Below are 26,274 nucleotides of genomic sequence, written 5' to 3'. Positions count from 1 at the left end.
TTGATTTGATGCATGTTTTGTCTGATCACCTCTTATATATCTCACCTTATGTACAACCTTGATTTGATGCATGTCTTGTCTGATCACCTCTTCTTTATCTCATCTTATGTACAACCTTGATTTGATGCATGTCTTGTCTGATCACCTCTTGTATATCTCACCTTATGTACAACCTTGATTTGATGCATGTCTTTTCTGATCACCTCTTTATCTCATCTTATGTACAACCTTGATTTGATGCATGTCTTGTCTGATCACGTCTTCTATATCCCACCTTTTGTACAACCTTGATTTGATGCATGTTTTGTCTGATCACCTCTTCTATATCTCACCTTCCTTGTGTACAACCTTGATTTGATGCGTGTTTTGTCTGATCACCTCTTCTATATCTCACCTTATGTACAACCTTGATTTGATGCATGTTTTGTCTGATCACCTCTTATATATCTCACCTTATGTACAACCTTGATTTGATGCATGTCTTGTCTGATCACCTCTTCTTTATCTCATCTGATGTACAACCTTGATTTGATGCACGTCTTGTCTGATCACCTCTTGTATATCTCACCTTGTGTACAACCTTGATTTGATGTATGTTTTGTCTGATCACCTCTTCTATATCTCACCTTCCTTGTGTTCAACCTTGATTTGAGGCGTGTTTTGTCTGATCACCTCTTCTATATCTCACCTTCCTTGTGTACAACCTTGATTTGATACGTGTTTTGTCTGATCACCTCTTCTATATCTCACCTTCCTTGTGTGCAACCTTGATTTGATGCATGTCTTGTCTGATCACCTCTTCTTTATCTCATCTTATGTACAACCTTGATTTGATGCATGTCTTGTCTGATCACCTCTTCTTTATCTCATCTTATGTACAACCTTGATTTGATGCATGTTTTGTCTGATCACCTCTTCTATATCTCACCTTATGTACAACCTTGATTTCATGCATGTTTTGTCTGATCACCTCTTCTATATCTCACCTGATGTACAACCTTGATTTGATGCGTGTTTTGTCTGATCACCTCTTCTATATCTCACCTTGTGTACAACCTTGATTTGATGCGTGTTTTGTCTGATCACCTCTTCTATATCTCACCTTATGTCCAACCTTGATTTGATGCATGTTTTGTCTGATCACCTCTTCTATATCTCACCTTCCTTGTGTTCAACCTTGATTTGATGCGTGTTTTGTCTGATCACCTCTTCTATATCTCACCTTCTGTACAACCTTGATTTGATGCATGTTTTGTCTGATCACCTCTTATATATCTCACCTTATGTACAACCTTGATTTGATGCATGTCTTGTCTGATCACCTCTTCTTTATCTCATCTTATGTACAACCTTGATTTGATGCACGTCCTGTCTGATCACCTCTTGTATATCTCACCTTGTGTACAACCTTGATTTGATGCATGTTTTGTCTGATCACCTCTTCTATATCTCACCTTCCTTGTGTTCAACCTTGATTTGAGGCGTGTTTTGTCTGATCACCTCTTCTATATCTCACCTTCCTTGTGTACAACCTTGATTTGATGCGTGTTTTGTCTGATCACCTCTTCTATATCTCACCTTCCTTGTGTACAACCTTGATTTGATGCATGTCTTGGCTGATCACCTCTTCTTTATCTCATCTTCTGTACAACCTTGATTTGATGCATGTCTTGTCTGATCACCTCTTCTATATCTCACCTTATGTACAACCTTGATTTGATGCATGTTTTGTCTGATCACCTCTTCTATATCTCACCTGATGCACAACCTTGATTTGATGCATGTTTTGTCTGATCACCTCTTGTATATCTCACCTTGTGTTCAACCTTGATTTGATGCGTGTTTTGTTTGATCACCTCTTCTTTATCTCACCTTGTGTACAACCTTGATTTGATGCGTGTTTTGTCTGATCACCTCTTCTATATCTCACCTTATGTCCAACCTTGATTTGATGCATGTTTTGTCTGATCACCTCTTCTATATCTCACCTTCCTTGTGTACAACCTTGATTTGATGCGTGTTTTGTCTGATCACCTCTTCTATATCTCACCTTCCTTGTGTGCAACCTTGATTTGATGCGTGTTTTGTCTGATCACCTCTTCTATATCTCACCTTCCTTGTGTACAACCTTGATTTGATGCGTGTTTTGTCTGATCACCTCTTCTATATCTCACCTTCCTTGTGTACTACCTTGATTTGATGCGTGTTTTGTCTGATCACCTCTTCTATATCTCACCTTGTGGACAACCTTGATTTGAAGCGTGTTTTGTCTGATCACCTCTTCTATATCTCACCTTATGTCCAACCTTGATTTGATGCATGTTTTGTCTGATCACCTCTTCTATATCTCACTTTCCTTGTGTACAACCTTGATTTGATGCGTGTTTTGTCTGATCACCTCTTCTATATCTCACCTTATGTCCAACCTTGATTTGATGCGTGTTTTGTCTGATCACCTCTTCTATATCTCACCTTCCTTGTGTACAACCTTGATTTGATGCGTGTTTTGTTTGATCACCTCTTCTATATCTCTCCTCCCTTGTGTACTACCTTGATTTGATGCGTGTTTTGTCTGATCACCTCTTCTATGTCTCACCTTCCTTTTGTACAACCTTGATTTGATGCATGTTTTGTCTGATCACCTCTTGCATAGCTCACCTTGTGTTCAACCTTGATTTGATGCGTGTTTTGTCTGATCACCTCTTGCATAGCTCACCTTGTGTTCAACCTTGATTTGATGCGTGTTTTTTTTTTTTTGTTTTTTTTTTTTTTTTTTGTATACAAGATCGAGGCTCGTGAAAGAGCGAACATTAATCACACAGAAAGACAAACCGACACATAAAACATATAACATAGGGAGCGGTAGACAAGATGGGGAGAGAGGGGGAAGGACACAAACACAACATTTGAGAGCAGGGACCGAGAGACATGGAGACATGGAGAGATCTGAGAAAGGGCGAGGGCTTTGGGGGGGGGGGGGGCGTGGGAAGGGGGCAGTGGGAGAGGTATAAAACATATGGACACTGCCAGGACTTCCAGGAAAGAAGTTGGAATTTCAAACAAGGTGGATCTGGGGTGAATTAGCGGGGGTAGAAAAGATCAAGGTTTTGGATGGGGGAAGATAAGAGATGGTGGTGAACAGCTGTTTTAAAGACCTGGAGGGAGGAGTGGGATTGAAGGGAGTGAGGGAGTTTGTTCCAGAGGCGGGAGAAAAGAGGAATGAAAGAGTGAAGGTGAGCGGAGAGCCGAGATTTCGGCAGTTTAACCATCAGAGGGTTGCTGGCAGATCTTGTGCGACCTGTAGGAATATTTGGGGGACAGAGCACAGAGAGAGCTGGGGGTGCAAGGCCGGAGAGGAGTCGGTAGAAGACAGAAAGACCACCTACCTGCCTGCGGTGAGTGAGTGAAAGGCCCTCAGAGATAGCTTCATCGCGGGAGATTCCAATAATTCTGAAAGCTTTGGTTTCAACAGCGTGAAGCCGAGCTAGGTGTGAGGCAGGAGCACCGGCCCATAGGGGAGAACAGTATTCCATTGAGCTGCGGATGAAAGCCTTGTATGTGGTGAGGAGCTCAGGTGTGCCAAGGAAGGACTTCGCACGACGGAGGATGCCCAGTCGGCGACTGGCTTTGGAGGCCAGCTTGGAAATGTGGTTTTCCCAAGAAAGATCATGGCAGATAGTGAGACCCAAAATCTTGAGCGACAGAACTTCTTGGAGAGGATTGTTGAGAAAGTAGATGGGAGGGTTGTCCAGTCGATCTTTTCGGAGAGACATAGTAAGAGTGTGAGATTTGTCAGGATTGAAAGACATGTTCCACTTGTTTGACCAGTCTGTGATTTTGTCCAAAGCTTCAGAGAGTGAGGAGGCAGCAGACTGCCGATCTGAGGGAAGAGGAATGGAGCGGCAGAGAGTGGAGTCATCAGCAAAGAGATAGAGAGGATTTTCGAGAGAGTCAGAGAGATCATTGATGAAGACCAGAAAAAGCACGGGTCCCAGAACACTGCCTTGGGGAACTCCAGCCTGAACAGGAAGAGGAGATGAGAGAAACCCATTCAGGGCCACACGTTGACGACGACTAGAGAGGAAGTCCGCCAGCCATGCGTGGAGATTTCCATGGATACCAAAGGAGGAGAGTTTGGTGAGCAGAGCAGGGTGCCAGACCGTGTCGAAGGCACGTGATATGTCGAGGGAGACAGCTCTAATTTCCTGTTTGGCATTGAGGACCTCCATCCATTGTTGAGACAGCAGAAGCAGCATGTCCAGAGTAGAGTGACCTGGTCTGAAACCAAATTGATGATCAGAGATCAAGCCATTGGAGAAGAGGAAAGATTTCATATCAGAAGCAATGATGGATTCCATGACTTTGCTGATAATTGGGAGAAGGCTGATTGGTCTGTAGTTGCTAGGATCTGTTTTTGCACCTTTTTTGTGCAAAGCGGTGATGTTGGCTGATTTCCAAGGAGATGGCAGTTGACCTTGAGCAAAAGAGAGGGTGAAGAGAACAGAGAGAGGGTGAGATAGAGCAGCAGAGCAGGATTTTAGGACCCGTGGGCTGATGCCGTCGGGTCCAGTTGCAGAATCAGAGTCGAGGGTTGACAGAAACTTTTCCACCTTGTCAGGAGGAAAGGACACGGAGTCCAGGAGCAGCAGGGTACGACTGGGTATGGTGGGTACAGAGAGGGATGGGTTTGGGACACAAGATTTAGAGGCAAACACAGAGTTGAGGCATTCAGCTTTTTCACGTGCGGAGTCAGCTGTGTAGCCGTTTGAGGTAAGGGAGGGGATGGAGGGGGAACAAACACCAGAAACGGATTTGACCAGACGCCACCAGGATTTGGAAGAGGGAGACAGATAAGAGAGAGAGAGTTTTGTCTGATCACCTCTTCTATATCTCACCTTATGTACAACCTTGATTTGATGCATGTTTTGTCTGATCACCTCTTATATATCTCACCTTATGTACAACCTTGATTTGATGCATGTCTTGTCTGATCACCTCTTCTCGATCTTAACTTGTGCACATCCTTGGTTTGATGCGTGTTTTGTGTGATCACCTCTTCTTTCTCACCTTCCTCGCTTGATTTGATGCATGTTTTGTCTGATCACCTCTTCTATATCTCACCTTGTGTACAACCTTGATTTGATGCATGTTTTCTCTGATCACCTCTTCTATATCTCACCTTCCTTGTGTACAACCTTGATTTGATGCGTGTTTTGTCTGATCACCTCTTCTATATCTCACCTTATGTACAACCTTGATTTGATGCATGTTTTGTCTGATCACCTCTTCTATATCTCACCTTCCTTGTGTACAACCTTGATTTGATGCGTGTTTTGTCTGATCACCTCTTCTATATCTCACCTTATGTACAACCTTGATTTGATGCATGTTTTGTCTGATCAGCTCTTCTATATCTCACCTTATGTACAACCTTGATTTCATGCGTGTTTTGTCTGATCACCTCTTCTATATCTCACCTTATGTACAACCTTGATTTGATGCATGTTTTGTCTGATGACCTCTTCTATATCTCACCTTATGTACAACCTTGATTTGATGCATGTTTTGTCTGATCACCTCTTATATATCTCACCTTATGCACAACCTTGATTTGATGCATGTCTTGTCTGATCACCTCTTCTATATCTCACCTTCCTTGTGTACAACCTTGATTTGATGCATGTTTTGTCTGATCACCTCTTCTATATCTCACCTTCCTTGTGTACAACCTTGATTTGATGCATGTTTTGTCTGATCACCTCTTCTATTTCTCACCTTCCTTGTGTACAACCTTGATTTGATGCATGTTTTGTCTGATCACCTCTTCTAGATCTCACCTTCCTTGTGTCCAACCTTGATTTGATGTGCATTCTATGACAACTGTACGTCGAAATGGGTACATTAATTAATTTGTGTTTCATGGGGAGAAAGAGATTGCGTCTTGAACATACAATATGCGAAATGCTGCCCGACCCCGCACAGCACTGCACCACATCTGAAATCCTTTTCATTGTGACTACGACCATAAACGAGGACAAGACACGCAGATTATTTGCTTTGTTTATTTTTTACTTTTCCAGTTGGCATGGCCCCATTGGGGTAATCATCTGCTTCGTTATGTACGGACTTTGTTGTGTTGTAGGGTGGCCCTTTGATTGGTGGGGGTGGTTGGGATGGGGGAGAATATGCCACAGTCATGTGATAACATCAAGTCGTTTTTTTATGTGGAAGAAGAGGGAATAATAGAGACAACTGAGACGTTCGGATTCCGATTAGTCCAGTCCTTATTGCTCCAACAGTAAACTCTCAGGTAACTGTCACACCTCTGCCAGGAAATAACCACCACATGAACCTTGACCATCTTGACCTACACTATCGGTCAAAAGTTTTAGAAAACCTCAATTTTTCCAGTTTTTATTGAAATTTACACAGTTTAATGTCCAGTGAATAACCTGAAATGGTACAAAGGTAAGCAGTAAACTGCTCGAGGTTAAAAAAAGGTTTCGGTTTGTAAATACGGGAAAATAATGTAAATTGCACAGTTATATTGTAAAAAAGGCCTTCTTCAGGGAACAAGTAATGGGTTAACAACTTACAGCTCTTCTGCAGCAAACTAAGTAAATTAAGCCTTGAAAGTTGATGCAAACAATTCCTACAGGTGTCCCAACCTCTGCTGATTACTTGATTACAAACCCCCTGTCTGTATAAAGCAGTATTGGAACAGACTGTTATTATACCCTCTGAAGCATTATTTGAACAATATTGCACTGCAGGAAGTAGGATATTGGAAACTGAAGGAAACTCTGACAGGAAGAGGTCTGGCAGACCCAAAGCCGCAACAGAATCAGAAGACAAGTTTCTGAGAGTCAACAGCTTCATGCACAGCTTAACACTGGTCGAAGTAAGCAAGTCTCAGTTTCAACTGTGAAGAGAAGACTTCGAGCTGCAGGTTTGACAGGTCGAGTGGCAGTAAGAAAGCCATTGCTAAGATGGCAAAATAAGAAAAAGAGGCTTGCCTGGGCCATGAAGCACCACCAGTGGACTACTGAAGACTGGAAGAAGGTATTATGGACCGATTAATCAAAATTTGAAATATTTGGTTCATCACGCAGGGTTTTTGTTCGCCATCAAGTAGGCGAAAGGATGGTTCCTCAGTGTGTGACGCCAACTGTCAAACATGGAGGAGGAAGCGTAATGGTCTGGGGCTCTTTTGCTGGATCCAGAGTCGGCGACTTGCACCCTGAACCAAAAGGGCTACCACAGCATTTTGCAGCGCCATGCAATACCCTCTGGTATATGCCTAGTTGGTCAGGAGTTCATCCTACAGCAAGATAATGACCCTAAACACACCTCCAGGCTATGTCAAAAATACCTTCGAGGAAAAGAACAAGGCTGTGGGCTTCAAATCATGGAATGGCCAGCACAGTGTCCAGACTTAAACCCCATCGAGCTGGTTTGGGATGAACTGGACAGAAGGGTGAAAGCAAAGCAACCTGCAAGTGCAACACATTTGTGGGAACTTCTGCAACAGTGTTGGGAAGAACTTCCCGAACAGTATTTGATTTCCATTGTAGAAAGAATGCCACGAGTGTGTTCGGCGGTTATATCTGCAAAAGGTGGCTACTTTGCCGAGTCAAAAATTTAGATTACATTTTGTTAAACAAAATGATTCTATGATTTCTTTTTTTAAATCTCTAATTGTTTATTTGTTCCATGCTTAATTTCAGAGAACATTGAGACATTAAACTGCATAAATTTCAATAAAAATTGGAAAAATTGAGGTGTTCTAAAACTTTTGACTGGTAGTGTATTTTTAAACTCAAGGCAAAATTGTGCCTGACTCTGTCCAATATGGAATTCCCATTTACACGTTGAAAGACTGAAGAGCATTCTCAGAGAATATCTGAGTATGAACTGAACCATATCTCTATTTTGTTCATCATATGTGAAGTCGAAAATTCCTTTCCGGTATAAATGTGCATTGTAAACATTTCATAATTGTCTTGTAACTTATCGGATATGATTTTTCATGGAATAAATCATTTCGGGACGTTAAGTGTCATTGTGAGACGAAAGACTATTTTGAAGGAGTGTTTTTTAGGGGAGGATCATGTGAAGCATTGGGGAGGAGAGTAGGGGTCATAAAGCATCACATATTTTGTGTACGACCCCTATGTCCTTGCAGGCTTTGTCAACCTGTGAAGGAAAAAATAATCTTGACCTATTTGTGTCATGCTGAAGGCCCTGTAGCGAGCGTGTAGACGCAAGCCGTGCCTCAAGAGGTTGGGGTCAGGACCTATTTAGGAGCTCTCTGTTGCATTCTCAGGTGTTTTGAGGGACAATTGTACAACAATGATCCATCCAATCAGTCTTTTTCCAAGAAAATGTCATTTTTATTTTCGCAGAAGATGGTACATTAAATATTGCATAAATTATTATCCTGTTGCAGCCACCAGACCTTTCCTGTTTTCCAGTTTGAATCAAGTGAGTCATGTCAAAATGGCCACAACTGCCACCTGCCTCAAGGACTCCCTGATGACCGCTTTACCATACAGTTTGGAGTCCCCAAAGTGGGTGAGGATCGTGCTGATAATAATTCACATGACAGATCTTAATCTTCAGCCGAACAACCGAGTCAAGTGATGTGAGTGTCTCCAGCAGCGTTAACCTCAATCAATTGGTCTTTAACAGGATTATTTAACCATCAGACGAAACTGCCAGAGAACAGATTGGAGAAGGCACATGTATCACAGTGCTCTATCCAATAAATCCCATGAGCCCATGCACTGTGACGGCTTACACGTTATATTATCTCTTTCGCACCACAAATGTTTGAACAGGGATAGATCATAAGACCAGAAAGGTAAACAAATCTGATCATCATGCGATGCCTCCGTGGAGTGGTTTGATGTGGGTCTTGTGCTATGATGGCGCAGCTCGAGATGGGAAGAGGAGTGTGTGGCGGCGTCGCTTCCCAGACCCGTAGTCTCTTGGGGGGTCCCGTAGCCCAATGGGCCCGTAGTCCGGCACTGCTGAGTCATGTGTTTTTCCCTGTTGTGGCCACCCACTGGACTCCATGAGACGTCTCTTGCCCACACAACTCCCTGCTCATTGCTGCTTCTATGAACCCACTCAAGCTCCTCTCCCCTCAAGTGCTCGTCCCGAACTCCTTGAACCAACTACATGAACCAAATCCTCCAGCCAACTCTTCATTCCAAGCTGCCACAAACTGTTCCCGTCCCTTGGCTTTTCTGACCGTATGCTAATTGGTTCTTCGCTTTGCCTCTTGATGCTCTCCCCACGGTTGCGAGCGGTTTCAGGTGGTTTCTAGCACGAGCTGCAGTTCTTACATAAGTGCACGATTGCGCGGCGTTACTATTGCTGTCCTCGGGGGAGGGAGGTTTGGGATTCGTTGGGTTTGCAGTTATAATGCAGTTTGTTTTGAAGAAACACATAGACAAATTACGTGGGGAATAATTTAAAGACTTGATGAGAGGGGAACGGTGGGGAAGCATATAGATGCATTACAGTGAGGAGGGTTCACAATTATCATATCCTAAACAAACTTATACATGTACTTATTGTTTTATGCAGACACCACACCCTTATGCTAAACATGCACTAATGGTATAACTCATCTATTTTACACCTGTTACCCACTATTGACATCCCACAACAATATCTTTTTTTTTTTTAAACAGCATCCTGGGAACATTATCTATCCTGCTGTATTTGTGTCGTCATGCCTCTTGCCAGGTAAGCAATAGATGATGTTACTGCCTTGCAATTAGTGTTTTTACTGGGCCGTGACCTAAGTCATGAGTTTTTAATTTTATTTTGTGAAACTAATACTTTTTTCCAATAGATGTAAATTGCATTTGCACTTTTACACTTTTTTTTTGACAACAAATAAAAATATTTAATATATGATGCAATATTGCTGAGTGTACTTTTCTGTGCTGGTTTTTCACATATACTCGATGCTATTGAAAACTGAACTTGTGTTTCAATTGTTATTTCAAAGATGCGTTGATAATCTATATATAAAAGGAGCCGAGTTTCTCCATCTGGAACACTTTATTCTAAAGACTTTCTGCTGCCGTATATAGCCAACAAATTTGAAAATTGCTCCTTTAATCACACTGTTTTGTGATTGGCCGTGTTTCCGCGATTGAGGAAGAAGAAGCGGAACCTTGAGCTTTGATGCAGCGTATTATTCCACAACAGCAGGGACCATTAACAAGGACACGAAGAGCACACAAAAGGAGATATAGTAATACTTCTCGAAGCAATAGAAAAAATGAACGGGGTGGGACATTTATCTATTCCGGTTTTGAAGTAGCAAACATCGCAACAGGCGTTACTGGCTGGCAAGTCACAGATATATGCTGGTATGGGCCGGCAGGTAGGTGGTGATGGTACAGGCCGGCATTTAGCAGCACAGCTGCAGTCCTTACCTCAGCACATATTACTCAAGCATTACTGCATCTGTCTTCCCGGGGGAAGGAGAGGAGGTTGGAGGAGAGGAATTAGCTGGGCTTGCCGAGTTGGTTAAATGATGGTGTTTAAGGCACAATGGGACATATGAATGTAAATTAAGAGCTGGACAAATATGAAAGAGCTAGACAGGTATTAAGAGCTAGACAGATATGGTCTGGGCAACGCTATGTGAAGAACTCCACCTTCAACCCTTTAAATGTGTTTGCAGAGGTTAAATTTGGCTCCAGCTTTAATTAGGGCACGGTAAGTGACTATGCAATATTAAATGGACACACAGCATGGTTTGTTACAGTCAGTTAAATCATCCCTTGAGTGATAAAAAAATTGAACTACAACTGTTGTGTGTAAAAGTGTGTAAATAAATTGAAATGTTGAGAGCACAATGGGGTGAACGGGATGGTGTGTGTGTGAGATAACCCTTTGTGTGTTGATGTGACTTGTGGATTGCAGGCTCCATTGCTCTTCCAGTTGTGCCTTGCAGATTTCATCGCTTCGGTCTTACTCCTTTACTCCAGCATCATGCAACTTGTTGGTGGATCCACATTTTATATTGTCTACAGCTCCTGCCAGTACACCATCTATTTTGTATTTGTAAGTAGTTATATATCTGCCACTTTTGCATGTCCACCAGGCATATCCTGTATTTCCTTCCACCTTCCACTTTGCTTGACTACAGGTCGATTTTTTTTTTGTATTTGCTGTATATTGTGGTTAAAATACTTCTGGTTATGGTAATCCATATCTACAATAATCATCACACCACCAGTAATCATACTAAAATACGCAACCTGGTGTCTGTCTGTCTGTCTGATGATTTTTGACCGCAATACATTCGGTCGTTTCTTGTCCAATCTCAAACAAACTTGACAGGATGACTAAGGCTCACACAATGAAGATTGTAGCGAATTCATTTGTCCACCCCCTCCCCAAAGGGGGTTTTCCCGCCAATGGGGTTGAGTGTTGAGGTGTATGTCCATGTTAATATAGCCTTATCATGGCATTTTTCCAAGGCTGCTTCTAATAACAAAAGCATAATATTAATGTTATTACAAACAAAGTAATACTAATATCCTTCCCCACCCCACCCCTCTGCCAAGGGGTATTTCTTCCTTGGACAAACGCCGTGTCAATGTTTATAAATGGCTTACCATGGTGTTTCATGAGAGCACCGGCCCTGACCAGAAGTAAAAATATTATAATCCACAAACACGTATGATTACCTTTTTAAACAGTTGCTAATGCTGTTTAACACTAAACTGAAAGAAATTTGGAGGAATCCTAACATCCGTGAGGCACATTTTACTTACGGAACTGAGCAAAGATCTCCTGTAATCTATATATCCCAGAGAGGAATAACCCTTCCTACCACTCCCATAGGGAAAGGGTGTAATAGTACAGTAAATTGACAAAGCTGGTCATTGTCAAACATTAATTTTAGAATTTTTGTGATTGTAAATGACGGTTATCATTTTCTGAGTAAAGAGGTTAATATAATGTGAGGTGATTATTGTCTGTCAATTTAAGCTGAAGAAGCCAATTATTATTTTTATTTTAATCCTAGTTACTTTTGTACCTTTTGTACCCCACCAATGGAAAAATGTTTTGCACAGCTTGCAACACTGTCCAGAGGTTTCTATAGTAATTTTATGACCCTTCGATAACTGTGTGGTAGTAAGGGCTGCATGAGAAGGTTTTCTGAGCTGCTTTTCCACAAGGGGGTGTAGGAAGGGGTGTAGGAGAGCTAGGACATAGAACAGATCAGGATATAACAAAGGGAAGAGCAGGAGAATGGGGAAATGCCAATAGCAGGGGCAGAGGGAAAAGGATACAGACAAACATTGGATGCAGTTGTGATTAAAAAAAAAACCGAGTAAGGAGATCAAAATCCGTTGGATCCATAAATGTGGGTATTTATTTTTTTTAGAGCGAGAGGGAATATGATCGAATGAAAATGTTGAGATTTTTTAGAGCGCACGTTGATGTGGTAGATAACATAGTGCGTGCTAGCAGACAGAGTAAAGGCTTTGAGAGTCATTCTTAAGGCCAATAGAGCATGTACTCAAAGCAAAATTGCATATTATAGGTGCCCTCAGGTCATATTATGTTACAACAAGCAGTGTTAGAGCCTTGGAGGCGAGTTGTCTGTGTATGCCTCGTGTCAGTAAAGCCCCAAAACCAGGTTTGCCTCTTCAATACTGAGTTGTCAATGCTGAAGCAATAGTTTTAGCTTTCATCGCAGAATATTCCATGCAATTTACGATGGCCCCACAGATAATATAGCTATGGCACAACACTTTGCAAAGGACTCGGACACGACTCGCTGAAGATGGACAGAACGAGTGCTTCATACGACCTTGGCAAAACACTGACAGAGGAATTGGTTAGTTGACTGAAACGTGCCTTTCTCTCTAAATATTGATGAGGCCACAATCACAAAATTGCAGAAGAAACAGGCCTCTGAAGACACCATATTAACAATAGATCCATTAGCAAGAAGTCATTCCCTGACTTTGAAATACTTCAAGACTCTGCCAGCAATCATAGAAAATGCAATCACCGATGAGGAAGAGGATGTTTATCTGTTGGAAGTGCACAGGTACCAGACTGACCAAAGCATTGGACCCATGCAAGAAGGCATGCGATTAGATATGTGGTGGGAAAAGGTATTTGCCAGTGACAAGTACCCAGTGCTTTCAGAAGTTGTCATGGCTGCTTTCAGTTACTTCCATGGGTCCCAAGTTAAGTGTTCTTTCAGCTCGATTTGAGATGTTATCCATACAAAGACTTGTAATATGGACATTTCAACATACAGTTAAGTACGCACATACAGTAACACAAACAGTTAAGTATGCACTCGTGGCCCCAAAAATGACTGCCATTGCAGCATATAAGAGGGAAGACATTCAACATGACCCAGGAGGCGATGTCTTGTGTAACAATCTCCAAACTCCCAAATAGTCCATGGGCTGAGTAGGGTTTACATGCACCCCCCCCCCCCCCACAACTTAACTTCCCGGGTATGTCCATGTACCCCCCACCCTAGGGGTTAGGAAAAACCATGTTAACAGAAAAAAAACTCATTCCCTCATAGTTTGACCTCTGGTGACCTCATTAGTGACCTCATTTGCATATAACACATATCATTGTAAAGAGTGTCCCAGGACAAACATTTTGAGGGGTCATATGCAACCATAGGATGACGAGGTAAAAAGTTATGGCCATTTGAATTTCGCCTACCCCTAATTTTTGGAAATCACTGACACAGGGGGGGTAACATCAAAATATGCGTGTGAGGTACCTTGGGAATGAGTTTTTTTTCTGTTAACATGGTTTTTCCTAACCCCTAGGGTGGGGGGTACATGGACATACCCGGGAAGTTAAGTTGTGGGGGTGGGGGGGGGGGGTGCATGTAAACCCTACTCAGCCCACGGACTAAAACCATCGTAAGGGGTAAATATGTTAAAAAATTCAATCAGTGCTGAAAAAGAATTTTGTACTCACATTAGAAATAAATAATTGCACAGTAATCTGTTCAGCTTGACAAATCGTTGCAATTAAATATGTTTTGACTTTATAGAACATCTTCTCCAATAAATGTATGCTAATGATATACATGGTATTGAAGGAGCTGTGCTCCTACGCGAGTCGAAAGGATTGACGCGACAAAAGACGGGAATTTGTCCGAGTTTCTTTATTGAGCAAAACCAAAACTCGGGTACTCTGAAAAGCCCGTTTATCGGGCAGCAATATATATATTATGCAATCGAACACGTCATGCCGGAGCGTTTGCCCGGGAAAGGCGAGACTGGGCATGCCCGGGAAAGGCGAGACTGGGCGTCCCTGGGTGGTCTGGGCGAGCCCGGGAAAGGCGAGTCTGGGCGTGCCCGGGAAAGGCGAGACCGGGCGTGCCTGGGAAAGGCGAGACCGGGCGTGCCCAGGAAAGGCGAGACCGGGCGTGCCCGGGAAAAGCGAGTCTGGGCGTGCCCGGGAAAGGCGAGACCGGGCGTCCCCGGGTGGTCTGGGCGAGCCCGGGAAAGGCGAGTCTGGGCATGCCCGGGAAAGGCGAGACCGGGCGGCCTGGGCGAGCCCGGTACAGTGATCGCTCCCTGGTTGCGTCTTCGGCAGGTGTAAGGTGATTGTGTATGCTCAGTGGCAACCGCTACACGCGCCCCCCCAGAATCGACTTGCACCGGCAGGGTCAATTTAAGGGGGGTCCTGATGACCCGGCCGAAGCGACCCCTGGAGGGTCGTGGGGGGGGGGGGGGGGTCCGGTGTGGTGGTGGGTGGTCGAGCGGGGGGAACCGTGGACGGGGGGCGGCCTCGCCGCGGAGGAAGGGCCAACCGTAGTGGTTGGTCGACGTCCACGTGCGCCGGCTTGAGGCGGTCCACCGAAATCCGGTCCGACCTGCCGCCGACGTCGATGACGAAAGACTTGTTGTCCCGTCGCAGGACCTGGAAGGCCCCGTCGTACGGCGGCCGGAGTGGCCCCCGGTGTGCGTCATGACGCATAAAAACGTTCTCCGCTGTGCAAAGCGCTGGGGGGACGTAGGACTGGGGGCCACCGTGGCGGGACGTTGGCACGGGGGCAAACCGTCGGGCGGCCTCCTTGAGGTCCGAGCGCTGGCGAGCTGCGGACCAGGGACTGGTAGCGTCGGGCACGAACTCGCCCGGGACGCGTAGCGGCTGGCCGTAGACGAGCTCGGCGGTGGACGCCCGGAGGTTCTCCTTGGGGGCCGTGCGGAAGCCCAAAAGGACCCACGGCAGCCGGTCGGCCCAACCGCCGTCCTAAAGGCCGGCCATGAGCACGGCCTTCATGGAGCGGTGAAAACGCTCGCACAACCCATTGGCTTGGGGGTGGTAGGCCATGGTACGGTGGAGCTTTACCCCCAGGTTGCGGGCGACCGCGCCCCACAGCTTGGAGGTGAACTGCGGACCGCGGTCCGAAGAGATGTCCGCCGGTGCGCCGAAACGGGCGACCCAGGTGGTGATGAAAGCCTGCGCCACATCGGCGGTGGTGGTGGAAACGAGCGGAATGGCCTCCGGCCACCTGGTGGTCCTGTCCACCATGGTGAGCAGGTGTGTGAAACCTCGTGATGGGGAAAGAGGGCCCACCAGGTCCACGTTGACATGGTCGAAACGCCGTTCGGGCACGGTGAAAGGTGCCAGCGGGGCCTGGGTGTGGCGGTGGACCTTGGCCCGCTGGCAGGCCGTGCAGGCGTTGGCCCAATCGCGGATGTCCCATCGAAGTCCGTGCCAGACGAAACACGCCGACACCAGCTTCTGGGAAGCTTTCCGGCCCGGGTGGGAAAGGCCTTGGAGGGAGGCGAAAACGCGGCGCTGCCAGGTAACGGGCACGACGGGGCGAGGCTGGCCTTGGGAGACGTCGCAGAGCAGGACAGTGTCCGCGAAGGGGACGTCGGCCAGGCAGAGGCCCGTGTCCACCGCCCAGAGGGCTTGCACCGTGGTGTCGGTGATCTGGTCGGCCGCCATAAGCGCGAAGTCCACGCCGAGGTGGACCGCGTTCGCGCTGGCCCGAGAAAGACAGTCGGCCACGGCGCTGTCTTTTCCGGCGACGTGCCGGATGTCCGTGGTAAACTCCGACACGGCGGAGAGGTGGCGCTGCTGGCGGGCCGACCACGGCTCCATGACTTTGGCCATCGCGTAAACCAACGGTTTGTGGTCGACGAAAGCCGTGAACGGGCGGCCCTCCAGGAGGTGGCGGAAATGGCGAACGGCCAGGTATAGACCGAGGAGCTCGCGGTCAAATGTGCTATATTTTAGCTCGTTCGGCCGGAGTTGCCGGCTAAAAAAAGCGAGTGGCTGCCAAACCCCGTTCACCCATTGTTCGTGTACGACGCCCACCGCGTAGTCGGAGGCGTCCGTAGTGAGGGCGATGGGAGCGTCGAGCACTGGGTGAGCAAGCAGCGTTGCGTCGGCGAGGGCCAGCTTTGCGCCTGTGAATGCTGCGTCCATGGCTGCGGACCAGACGACGTCATGCTTTGCCGGCTTGCCCCGGAGGGCTTCGTAAAGGGGCCGCATGAGCTGAGCAGCGCGGGGCACGAAACGGTGGTAGAAATTCACCATGCTGAGGAACTCCTGCAGGGCCTTGATGGAGCGGGGACGCGGGAACTCGGTGATGGCCTCGACCTTGGTTGGCAGCGGCACGGCCCCGTTCCTGGTGATGTGGTGGCCCAAAAAGTCAACGCCCGTCGTGCCGAAGTGGCATTTGGCCGGGTTGACGATTAAGCCGTGCTCGCTGAGGCGCCCGAACAGTGTTCGGAGGTGGAGGAGGTGCTTGGCCCGTGACGTGCTGGCGACTAGGATGTCGTCCAGGTAGACGAAGAGGAATGGCAGGTTGCGCAGCACGCCGTCCATCAAGCGCTGGAACGCCTGGGCCGCGTTCTTGAGGCCAAACGGCATTCTCAGGAATTCGAACAGGCCGAACGGCGTGATGACGGCCGTTTTTGGGACGTCGGCCGGCCTGACAGGTACCTGGTGGTATCCCCGTATTAGGTCAATTTTCGAGAAAATGACCTGCCCCGCCAAACGGACGGAAAAGTCCTGGATGTGCGGGACCGGATACCTGTCGGGGGTGGTAACGTCGTTGAGGCGGCGGTAGTCGCCACATGGGCGCCAGCCGCCCCCCGGCTTCGGCACGATGTGCAGTGGCGAGGCCCACGCGCTATCGGAGCGCCGCACGATGCCGAGGTGCTCCAACGCGTTGAACTCGGCCTTTGCCACGGCGAGCTTGGCTGGGTCGAGGCGGCGGGCTCTGGCGTAGACCGGCGGGCCCGTAGTTGGTATGTGGTGCTCGATACCATGTCTCACTGCGACGGCCGAAAACATCGGCCGCGTGAGGGCCGGGAACTCTGCGAGCAGGCGAGCGAACTCGTTCGAACTAGTATGCGCCCTCCCGGCGGCGGTCGGCGTGGAGCTGCTCATCGTGCATGCCAGGGAGCTGAAAGTCTCGGCGTTGACAAGGCGACGCCGTTTGACGTCGACCAGCAGCCCGTGCGCGCAGAGGAAGTCGGCGCCTAGCAAAGCCATGGGCACGCTCGCCGTCACAAAGGTCCAATTAAAGCGCTGGTTGCCGAAGCAGAGGGTGACGTTGCGCAGGCCGAAGGTGCGGATGGCCGATCCGTTGGCAGCGACCAAGGAGGGGCCGCAAACGGCGGTCTGCCTGTCCTGCTCGGAGGCGGGTATGACGCTCAGTTGGGCGCCAGTGTCACAAAGGAAACGCCACCCGGACGCTTTGTCCTTGATGAAAAGCAAGTTGCCCGAGTGGCCGGCGCTCATGGCTGGTAATGAACGCCGGCCCGGCCGTTGCCCGACTTGCCGAAAGTGCACGGTGGTCGGCATGTCCGAGCCTTGTGTCCAAACCTGGCGTGGTAATAACACCACGCCTGGTCAGGTGGAGGCCCCGGCCGTCGTGTTGGAAGCGGCGTGGCGGCCGCCAGTTGCACCGGCAGTTCGGCCTCCAACCGCACCGGGCGCTCGGGCCCGCGCCCGGGCGTCGCCTCGGACGGCGGCGGGCTCCAGGTAGCCGCCCCGATGTGCTGGCCTGCCAAGGAGATCTTGTCGGCTTCCCTGGCGAGGGCGCGGGGATCCGTGATCTGCGTGCCTGCCAGGGCGAAGCGTACCTGGCTAGGCAGCTGGCGGAGGAACAGCTCTCGGAAAAGAAAATCCGGGGAGTGCTCACCGAGCAGCGAGAGCATGTAGTCCATTCGCTCAGACGGGCGCGTGTCGCCAAGCTCGGGCAGGTCGAGCAGGCGTCGTGCGCGTTCTGCCGGTGAGAGGGCGAATGCGTCGAGGAGGAGCGTCTTGATTGCGCCATACTTGTCAGCGGCTGGCGGGTGCTAGAGTAGGCCCAGGGCGCGGGCCGCGGTGGCGGAGCCGAGTGCCGCTACCACATGGTGGAAGCGGGTGTCGTCGGCGGTAATGCCTCGCAGGGCAAACTGGGAGTCCGCCTGGGCGAACCAAACCGCCGCGTGAGCCTCCCGGAAGGTAGGCAGTTTAAGGGCAACTGCCGTGTCCATGTCGGGGGTCACCAATGAAGGAGCTGTGCTCCTACGCGAGTCGAAAGGATTGACGCGACAAAAGACGGGAATTCGTCCGAGTTTCTTTATTGAGCAAAACCAAAACTCGGGTACTCTGAAAAGCCCGTTTATCGGGCAGCAATACATATATGCAATCAAACACGTCATGCCGGAGCGTTTGCCCGGGAAAGGCGAGACTGGGCGTGCCCGGGCGGCCTGGGCGAGCCCGGGAAAGGCGAGTCTGGGCATGCCCGGGAAAGGCGAGACTGGGCGTCCCCGGGCGGTCTGGGCGAGCCTGGGAAAGGTGAGTCTGGGCATGCCCGGGAAAGGCGAGCCCGGGAAAGGCGAGTCCGGGCATGCCCGGGAAAGGCGCGTCTGGGCATGTCCGGGCGAGCCCGGTACAGTGATCGCTCCCTGGTTGCGTCTTCGGCAGGTGTAAGGCGATTGTGTATGCTCAGCGGCAACCGCTACAGTATACTGTATTGTGTGATCAATCTCACTGTTATTTTGTCTCCAGAAGTGTGTCATAATGAACCAGAAAACCCAATTTCAAATCAAATATTTTAAAAAGTCTCCATACACTGGGAGTGGGGGTGGGTTGGGTGCCACCCATTCAAACCCTCGTCTCCCCTGCTTGGTCGCTTGTGCACACAGAGTAGCCAAGTGGTCCGGAAACAGAACACTGTAGCAATATTGTACGAACTTGAGTAACATCTGAGGTTTCACTGCTAACGTTGATATTCATTGAGGAAATGGCAAGATCAGACTTGAACCAGCCAAGTGTGACATCATGGCCACCTACTCTGAATGATAGACGAGATATCACATTACCATGATCAATTATATAGAACGCTGCTGAGGAAATCACAACTTTTAGCTGAGTTCTAATGCAAGAGGGCCAATCAGAAATATGAACGACTTTCTCTGTGAACATAATTCGAATTGATTGCAGGATTGGAAAAAAGAAGGAAAAAATGGTTTGGACAAGCATTACTCAGGACATAACCGATGTTGATGGTCTTACAATTGCACTGTCACACACATATATATATATATATATATATATATATATATATATATATATACAGTGGAACCTTGACTTACGAGTTTAATTCGTTCCGTGACCGAGCTCGTAACTCAAATTGCTCGTATCTCAAATCAAATTTCCCCATTGAAATGCTATTAATCCGTTCCAGCCCGCCAAAAACCACACCAATTTTTTTTTAAATATACAGTATATATAAAAATATCTCGCGCTTTATATTTCACCTGTATGCAGCATACAAGTTGGCAGGATGGCCTGGACTGGAGGTACGCACACTTGACTCTAAAGTCTAAAGTAAACTGTCCAGCCTGGGTTTGAATCCGACCCAGCTATAACCTGTCATGGGTGAATCACAGGCAGGGTGATTCATCAATGTGTGTACCGCTAAACTGGGCGCCCCGTTTGCGTCCCATTAGTTGTTGGATGTTAAGGATCTCACCGTGTTTTCCACAAAGAGAAGGCGAGCTATCGCCGGCACTCTGAACAAGTTGTGGCCTGGCATGGCATGAACATGAAAACATGAACATGAAATGTTCGACATGAACATGAAATTTTCCGAAATAACCAAAATGCGAAAACTAAAATGCAGCGCTATACGACAGAGATACGTACTGTACGTGCACGGCAAGATAACCACGTGACCAGAACCTACCTGGCGGCGTAAACTCGAAATAACCAAAATGCGAAAAAAAAAATGCAGCGCTGTACGACAGAGATACGTACTGTACGTGCACGGCAAGATAACCACGTGACCAGAACCCACCTGGCGGCGTGAACTCGAAATAACCAAAATGCGAAAAAAAAAATGCAGCGCTATACGACAGAGATACATACTGTACTTGAACGGCAAGATAACCACGTGACCAGAACAACCCACCTGGCGGCGTGAACTCGAAATAACCAAAATGCGAAAAAAAAAATGCAGCGCTATACGACAGAGATACGTACTGTACTTGAACGGCAAGATAACCACGTGACCAGAACCCACCTGGCGGCGTGAACTCGAAATAACCAAAATGCGAAAAAAAAAAAAGCGCTATACGACAGAGATACGTACTGTACGTGCACGGCAAGATAACCACGTGACCAGAACAACCCACCTGGCGGCGTGAACTCGAAATAACCAAAATGCGAAAAAAAAATGCAGCGCTATACGACAGAGATACGTACTTGAACGGCAAGATAACCACGTGACCGGGTGGCGAAAGCTCGTAACTCGGATCTCGGCTCGCATCTCAAAGCAATAAACTGCCGGAGCGACGGCTCGTATCTCGAAAAACTCGTAAGTTGGGGCACTCGTAAGTCAAGGTTCCACTGTATATATATATATATATATATATATATATATATATATATATATATATATATATATATATATATATATATATATATAGTGATCCCTCGTTTATCGCGGGGGTTACGTTCCAGAACCCCCCGCGATAGACGAAAATCCGCGAAGTAGCGACCATATTTTTATTTTATTATTTATATATATTTTAAAGCTTTATGACCCTCCCCACACTCTTATTAACCTTTCCCACACTCTTATTAACCTTTCTCACACTCTTATTAACCTATCCCATACTCTTATAAACACTTCCTATACTCTTAAACACTTTTTACACTCTTAAACATACGTAATTTTAACAACATATGAAATTCTAATGGGTACTCAGCATTGAAGATACTACAACTTGCGTGATGAAGATGATGATGAATTAGCTGTGCAGTACTGATGACGATGAAGGTGATGACGATGATGAATGTACTGCACAGCCAGAAAGAGCATTACAGCTCTTCTGAAGGTGCCACTGCATCAGGCGCTTCATCAGGTGGTGTAGTATCTTCGCCCTCGTTTGCAACTTCAGTTTCCGCTGAAGGCGTAGGCGTAACTTGTCTCTTCTTGCGAGTGAGGAACATGGTTATGGGGAGTTGCTGGTGCTGCTTCTTATTCTGTGCAAGAAGGTTTTTATAAACCGTCATGCCCCCCTCGATGGTATTTGCAAACTGCAACGAACGAAGCATGTGGGGGTCCCATTCTTGAGCCACTCGCTGAAGGTCTTTGGCCATTCTGACCATGGTTGCGAGCCGTTCGAGTGTTAGGCCAACCTCCTCTTCTTCTTGAGACCCTGGTTCCTCTTGTTCCTCTTCCTCTTCCTCGCTTGCTGCCTCGCTTGCTGCCGCATCTGCGTTTTCCATACGCACGACTCTTTGTCTCTTTGTCTACTCTTCTACTGTACACTATGTACAGTATTTTATTTCTTGTAATATGTTTTAATTACCGTATTTTTCTTATTTTTTTACGTTTTTTAATTTTTTAGGCTATAAAATGCTTATTTTACCACAAAAATATTTAAAATAATAGTATATAAAAATACATTCATACCGCAAAATCCCGCGATATAGCGAAAAATCCGCGATATAAAATTAGATATGTAAGAGTTAAAAATCCGCAATACAGTGAGGATCCGCAATACAATACACAGTATATATATATATTGTTGCGGAGATGAGGACTGTATTTTTTTGATTGTGTTGTATTGTGGTAAATTGGTGATGATTATTGTTTATTCTGCGCCCCCCTACCTCCGGAGCTGTGTAAAGGTGAAAGGGCATCCCATAATTAGTCCACAAGCATACACGTCAGCCAAATAATAGAATACCTCTGTTTGATAGTTATCTCTTATTATGTGTTTTTAGAGTAAGGCTGTGTCTCCCATTAATTGAAATACTCCATTGCACCAGTGAAAGAGATAGATTCCCTTCATTCCCACTCCCAACACTTCCATTCCCCCCTTTCTGTCAATTGCAATTCGCATTGCCAACTGCATGTTGGGCGGTTTTCCCTTCATCCGCCATTGACCACGAGGCAGGGTTGGGGAAGCAAGGCGGGTCCCCACCTCGTCAGAGAGGGGAGGAGTGATCCAGCCCCACTCGACCAACCATGAACAAGGGGTTTGGCTTGAGAGGGCGGGGAGAGAACGTTTGGGGGAGGTTCGAAAAGGTTAAGGGGCGGGGCCTATATAACCCACGGCGGGGGTGTTCCCACCAGAGATGCACTTTGAGTTGGTTGAGAGTCGGTCGTCAAGTGGAGAGTGGTGAAGAGTCAGTCAGTAGAGTCGGTTGCCAGTAGAGGGTCCGTGAAGAGTTGGTCACAAAGAGTTGGTCACAAAGAGTGGGTCGTCAAGAAAGAGTCCTGAAGCTTGTGAGGGAAGGAGAGAGAACCCGTCACACCAAGGCTCCACCAAGCTCCGCGTTGGCTCCACCAAGCATTCACCTCCACCAAGGCTCCACCAAGCGTTCACCTCCAGCCATCCACCTCCTGCCATTCCTGCAATTCCCCGCGTGAGTCAGTGTCTTTTGTTTGTTCTGTCCTGGGTTAATTAAGACTGTAGGTAAGCTAGTATTTTCCCTGTGTCACCTGCGTCTTATGTGCTTGTAAATAAACCTTGATTGCTCCTTTTTGCTTGTGTAAATAATAAATCCAATTACTCTTCTGTCCGTCTTCTCGTTTTATTCCTTTTCCTCTTTGCATTCGTCGTTTTTGTCTTTTCCCCTCATTGAGCAGCTGCGGTGCGATCCGGCCAAAGTTCTGGGTGAATCGGGTGAGTCAGGGATCCTGTAACGGTCGCGGCAATACCACCGCTCGGTAAATAACATCTTAATCCGCGATCTGTAACAATATATTGCGGTTTTGTGAATAAAAGCAACCCCCCCCCCCCCCTCATAGTTAGTTACACCACAACATGTAGCCTCGTATAGTTAGTTATTTCTTATTAAATGTAAAGCATAGTCCCCTTTATGGTGTTAGGATGTGTTGATATGCGTTGAGGCAGGCAGGGTAATAGTAGGCCTCATCGAAGCCTAAAATGCCTCGTCATGGGACTAGGCCAGGCCCTGCAGGCCCGAAGGAGGAGCTACAGGGAGTGGCCAAGGAGAAGCAGCGAGCAGCCAATGGGAGCTAAAGGGAGTGGCCGAGGGTGACCAATGAGGGGCTGTCATGACACGTGACCCCAGGCGGCCAATGGAGGCCCGTGGAACATTCGAGTGGGGTTTCGGGGGGTGATAAAACCCGGCCCAGACTCCCCGCTCGCTCTCTGGCTCTCTCTGACTCTCTGACTCTCTTGCTGGGCTCCTGAGATACTCTCTTGCTGGGCTCCTGCTATACTCTCCCTCGCTCGCTTGGCTCCCGCAGACTGAGCGCTCCTCGGGTTCCTGCTACGTGCATGTTATCGATCGTCGTCCCTGCCGCGATCATCTCCGGCTGTGGTGTCCCAGGTTGGAGCGATTCTCAGGGCTTCCGTCCAACGAGCCCATCCAGGCGAGCTGCATGACCGAGCCCATCCGGGCGAGCTGCACGAAGCGCCCGCGCTTCGTGCGCATTACCCTCTTCCTTCCCTTCCCCGAACGAATGAGGGCCCTTGTCTGGGAACCTAGGTAAGGCTGTTAAGATTCTTCGCTTTGTCCATGTTTTGTAAATACTGTGAATAAATACTGTGTTTTGGTTTCCAACCTGGACGTCATCGTCCTTTCCATATTGACCTAGCATCACCCCGAATTAAAACCGCTCGATCGGGTTCGATAGTGTTAACGGCACGAGTTACGCGACGCACAACCGCTCGGGCGTCCAGGATCAGCGTGACTCGTGCGGGGTTCAGTCCCCGTTCTCACAGCTGCGTGTGTCTGAAGGTATTCGGGTGGTGACCGTTAACCCTTCCACGCGTAGCTGTGGGCTCGGCGGCTGGAATTGCTTCGCATTTATAGCTTAGGCTTTTATAGCTTAGGAATCCGTCCACCACTAGTGCAGTTGTGGTTGGCGGCCTCGTGGACCCGGAGTTCGAGGGGGAGCAGGCCTTAAACCCCCCCTTAGTACGTCGACGAGCCCGGGATCCGCAACAATATATATATATATATACATATACATATACATATACATATATACAGGGTGAGTCAGAAGTAGCGCCAGATTTCTGTTTTTATATATATTGTTACGGACTGCGGATTGGATGTTATTTACCGAGCGGAGGTAACCGCGGCCGAACAGTTGTTCCCCGTTTCTTCCCGACTCACCCGATTCACCCAGACGTTGGCCAAATCGCGCTATGCCAAATCAATGATAGAAAGGACACGACGACTGGGAAAGAGGAAACGACGCAAGGGGGGTACAGTTCTCAAGACCTCCGGAGGAGGGTATAATTACAGTGGTGGAGAAAAGGGGTAGATTACAAGGCAGAGTGAGGTAAAGACACAGAAGAGATGGGCACTTAAATACAGTCTTATCTATGCCCAGACAGACCACGGACAAACGGACAAGGTAGACTTACACAGGGATTGATGGCAGGAATGGACAGGTAGGTCGATGGCACAAGGTGCACCTTGGCTCGGGGACAGGATAAAGCACAGTTCAAAGATGCAGGGAGGTCTCACAGCGCTCGGAGGTGGTCTTGCTTGCTCCAAGCTCGGCGCGCATCTCTGACGTCACCTCTCTCTCTCTGCACATGCTTAGCGGGGAGTGACACGCCCTCGGCTGGTTGGTTCCGCCCCAACTGGGGCCGGTCCGCCGCTTCCATTGGGTGCGGGGGTTACCGGGCTCCGCCCTTGACGAGGAGCCGACAGGGAGCCCCTGTTTGGTAACCCCGTCGAGCACATGTCCGATGGCGGCTCGTTGGGAAGGCCTGGTGTCCTCCCACCACTCCTACCAAGCCGGAGTGAGGACGCGCACTCCCTGCGCTCGTTGTTGTTGTTGTTGTTGTTGTTGTTGTTGAAGAGAACTGTGAGGAAGAGCTGCAGGGAGGTATTGGGAGGTCCTAAACTTCCTAACGGTGCCATACAATCACATTCTGGTGCAACGAAGGGTCAGAATTAATGGAAACGAATCCTTAACTGACATAGACTAAGAATAACTAGCAAGATGTCCTATCGTTATCTACCTGAGATGCGGTGGACCTGGATGCGACATTTAATGGGGGAAATAGGTGGAGGTCGGGTCTACAGAGTGTTGTTTACAGAAAATGGGACTAGGGAATGGGGGATTGGGGAGAGTTGGGAAGTATTGAGGAAATAGGGGAATATTTACAAGCGGATATGGATGGATGCAAATCCCATATCTGCAACAATATATATATATATATATATACACAGTGTACAAGAAGGTAGAAATAAATGAATGACATGTTTATCTAACCATTTATTCGTGGGAAAATTATTACGGAAGTGTACCAAGCTGTTTTACTTGCAATTTTCAAAGTGCCCTCCCTCGTGATCGATGCACAATTGCAGCCAAGCAGGCACAGAGTGGCACACACGCTTGCAGAGTTGGATATCGATTTCCTCAAACTTTGCAGTGATTTGAGCCTTCAATTCCTGAATGGTACGAGGCTTTTCACGATAAACAAGGTCTTTCATGAGCCCTCAAAGAAAGAAATCTGGAGGTGTAAGGTCTGGGGAGCGTGCCGGCCACTCGATCGGACCGCGGCGGCCGATCCACTTTCCGGGATCCACTTACACTTCCGTAATAATTTTCCCCCGAATAAATGGTTAGATAAACATGTCATTCATTTATTATTCGTACTCTCTTATTTGTCTTATTTACTGGCGTTATTCGTACTCTCTTCGCTCGTGCTTGAAGCTCGTTCTTTTTGCCTGGGTTTATTCGCGCTCCTACCCTGCATTCGTGACTGGTGGCCGTTGGTT

At 47.7% G+C, this 26,274-nt stretch overlaps 1 protein-coding gene across 1 annotated transcript in view; it reads left to right on the top strand.

Moving 5' to 3' along the window:
- LOC137424426 (uncharacterized) overlaps window positions 1-26,274 on the top strand; it is a 108,204-nt gene that overhangs the window by 8,133 nt on the left and 73,797 nt on the right. Inside the window, exons 3-4 of the mRNA XM_078775453.1 lie at window positions 9,702-9,756; window positions 10,951-11,091. Of these exons, the coding sequence (XP_078631579.1) occupies window positions 9,702-9,756; window positions 10,951-11,091 (196 nt within the window). The remainder of the gene's footprint in view (window positions 1-9,701; window positions 9,757-10,950; window positions 11,092-26,274) is intronic.

This window comes from Myxine glutinosa, chromosome 4 (genome assembly GCF_964187855.1).
Source record: "Myxine glutinosa chromosome 4, kmMyxGlut1.1, whole genome shotgun sequence".
In the NCBI taxonomy this organism is placed as follows: domain Eukaryota; kingdom Metazoa; phylum Chordata; class Myxini; order Myxiniformes; family Myxinidae; genus Myxine; species Myxine glutinosa.
The sequence above is the reverse complement of the archived record's forward strand: the minus strand, read 5'-3'. Positions and strand labels throughout refer to the sequence as shown.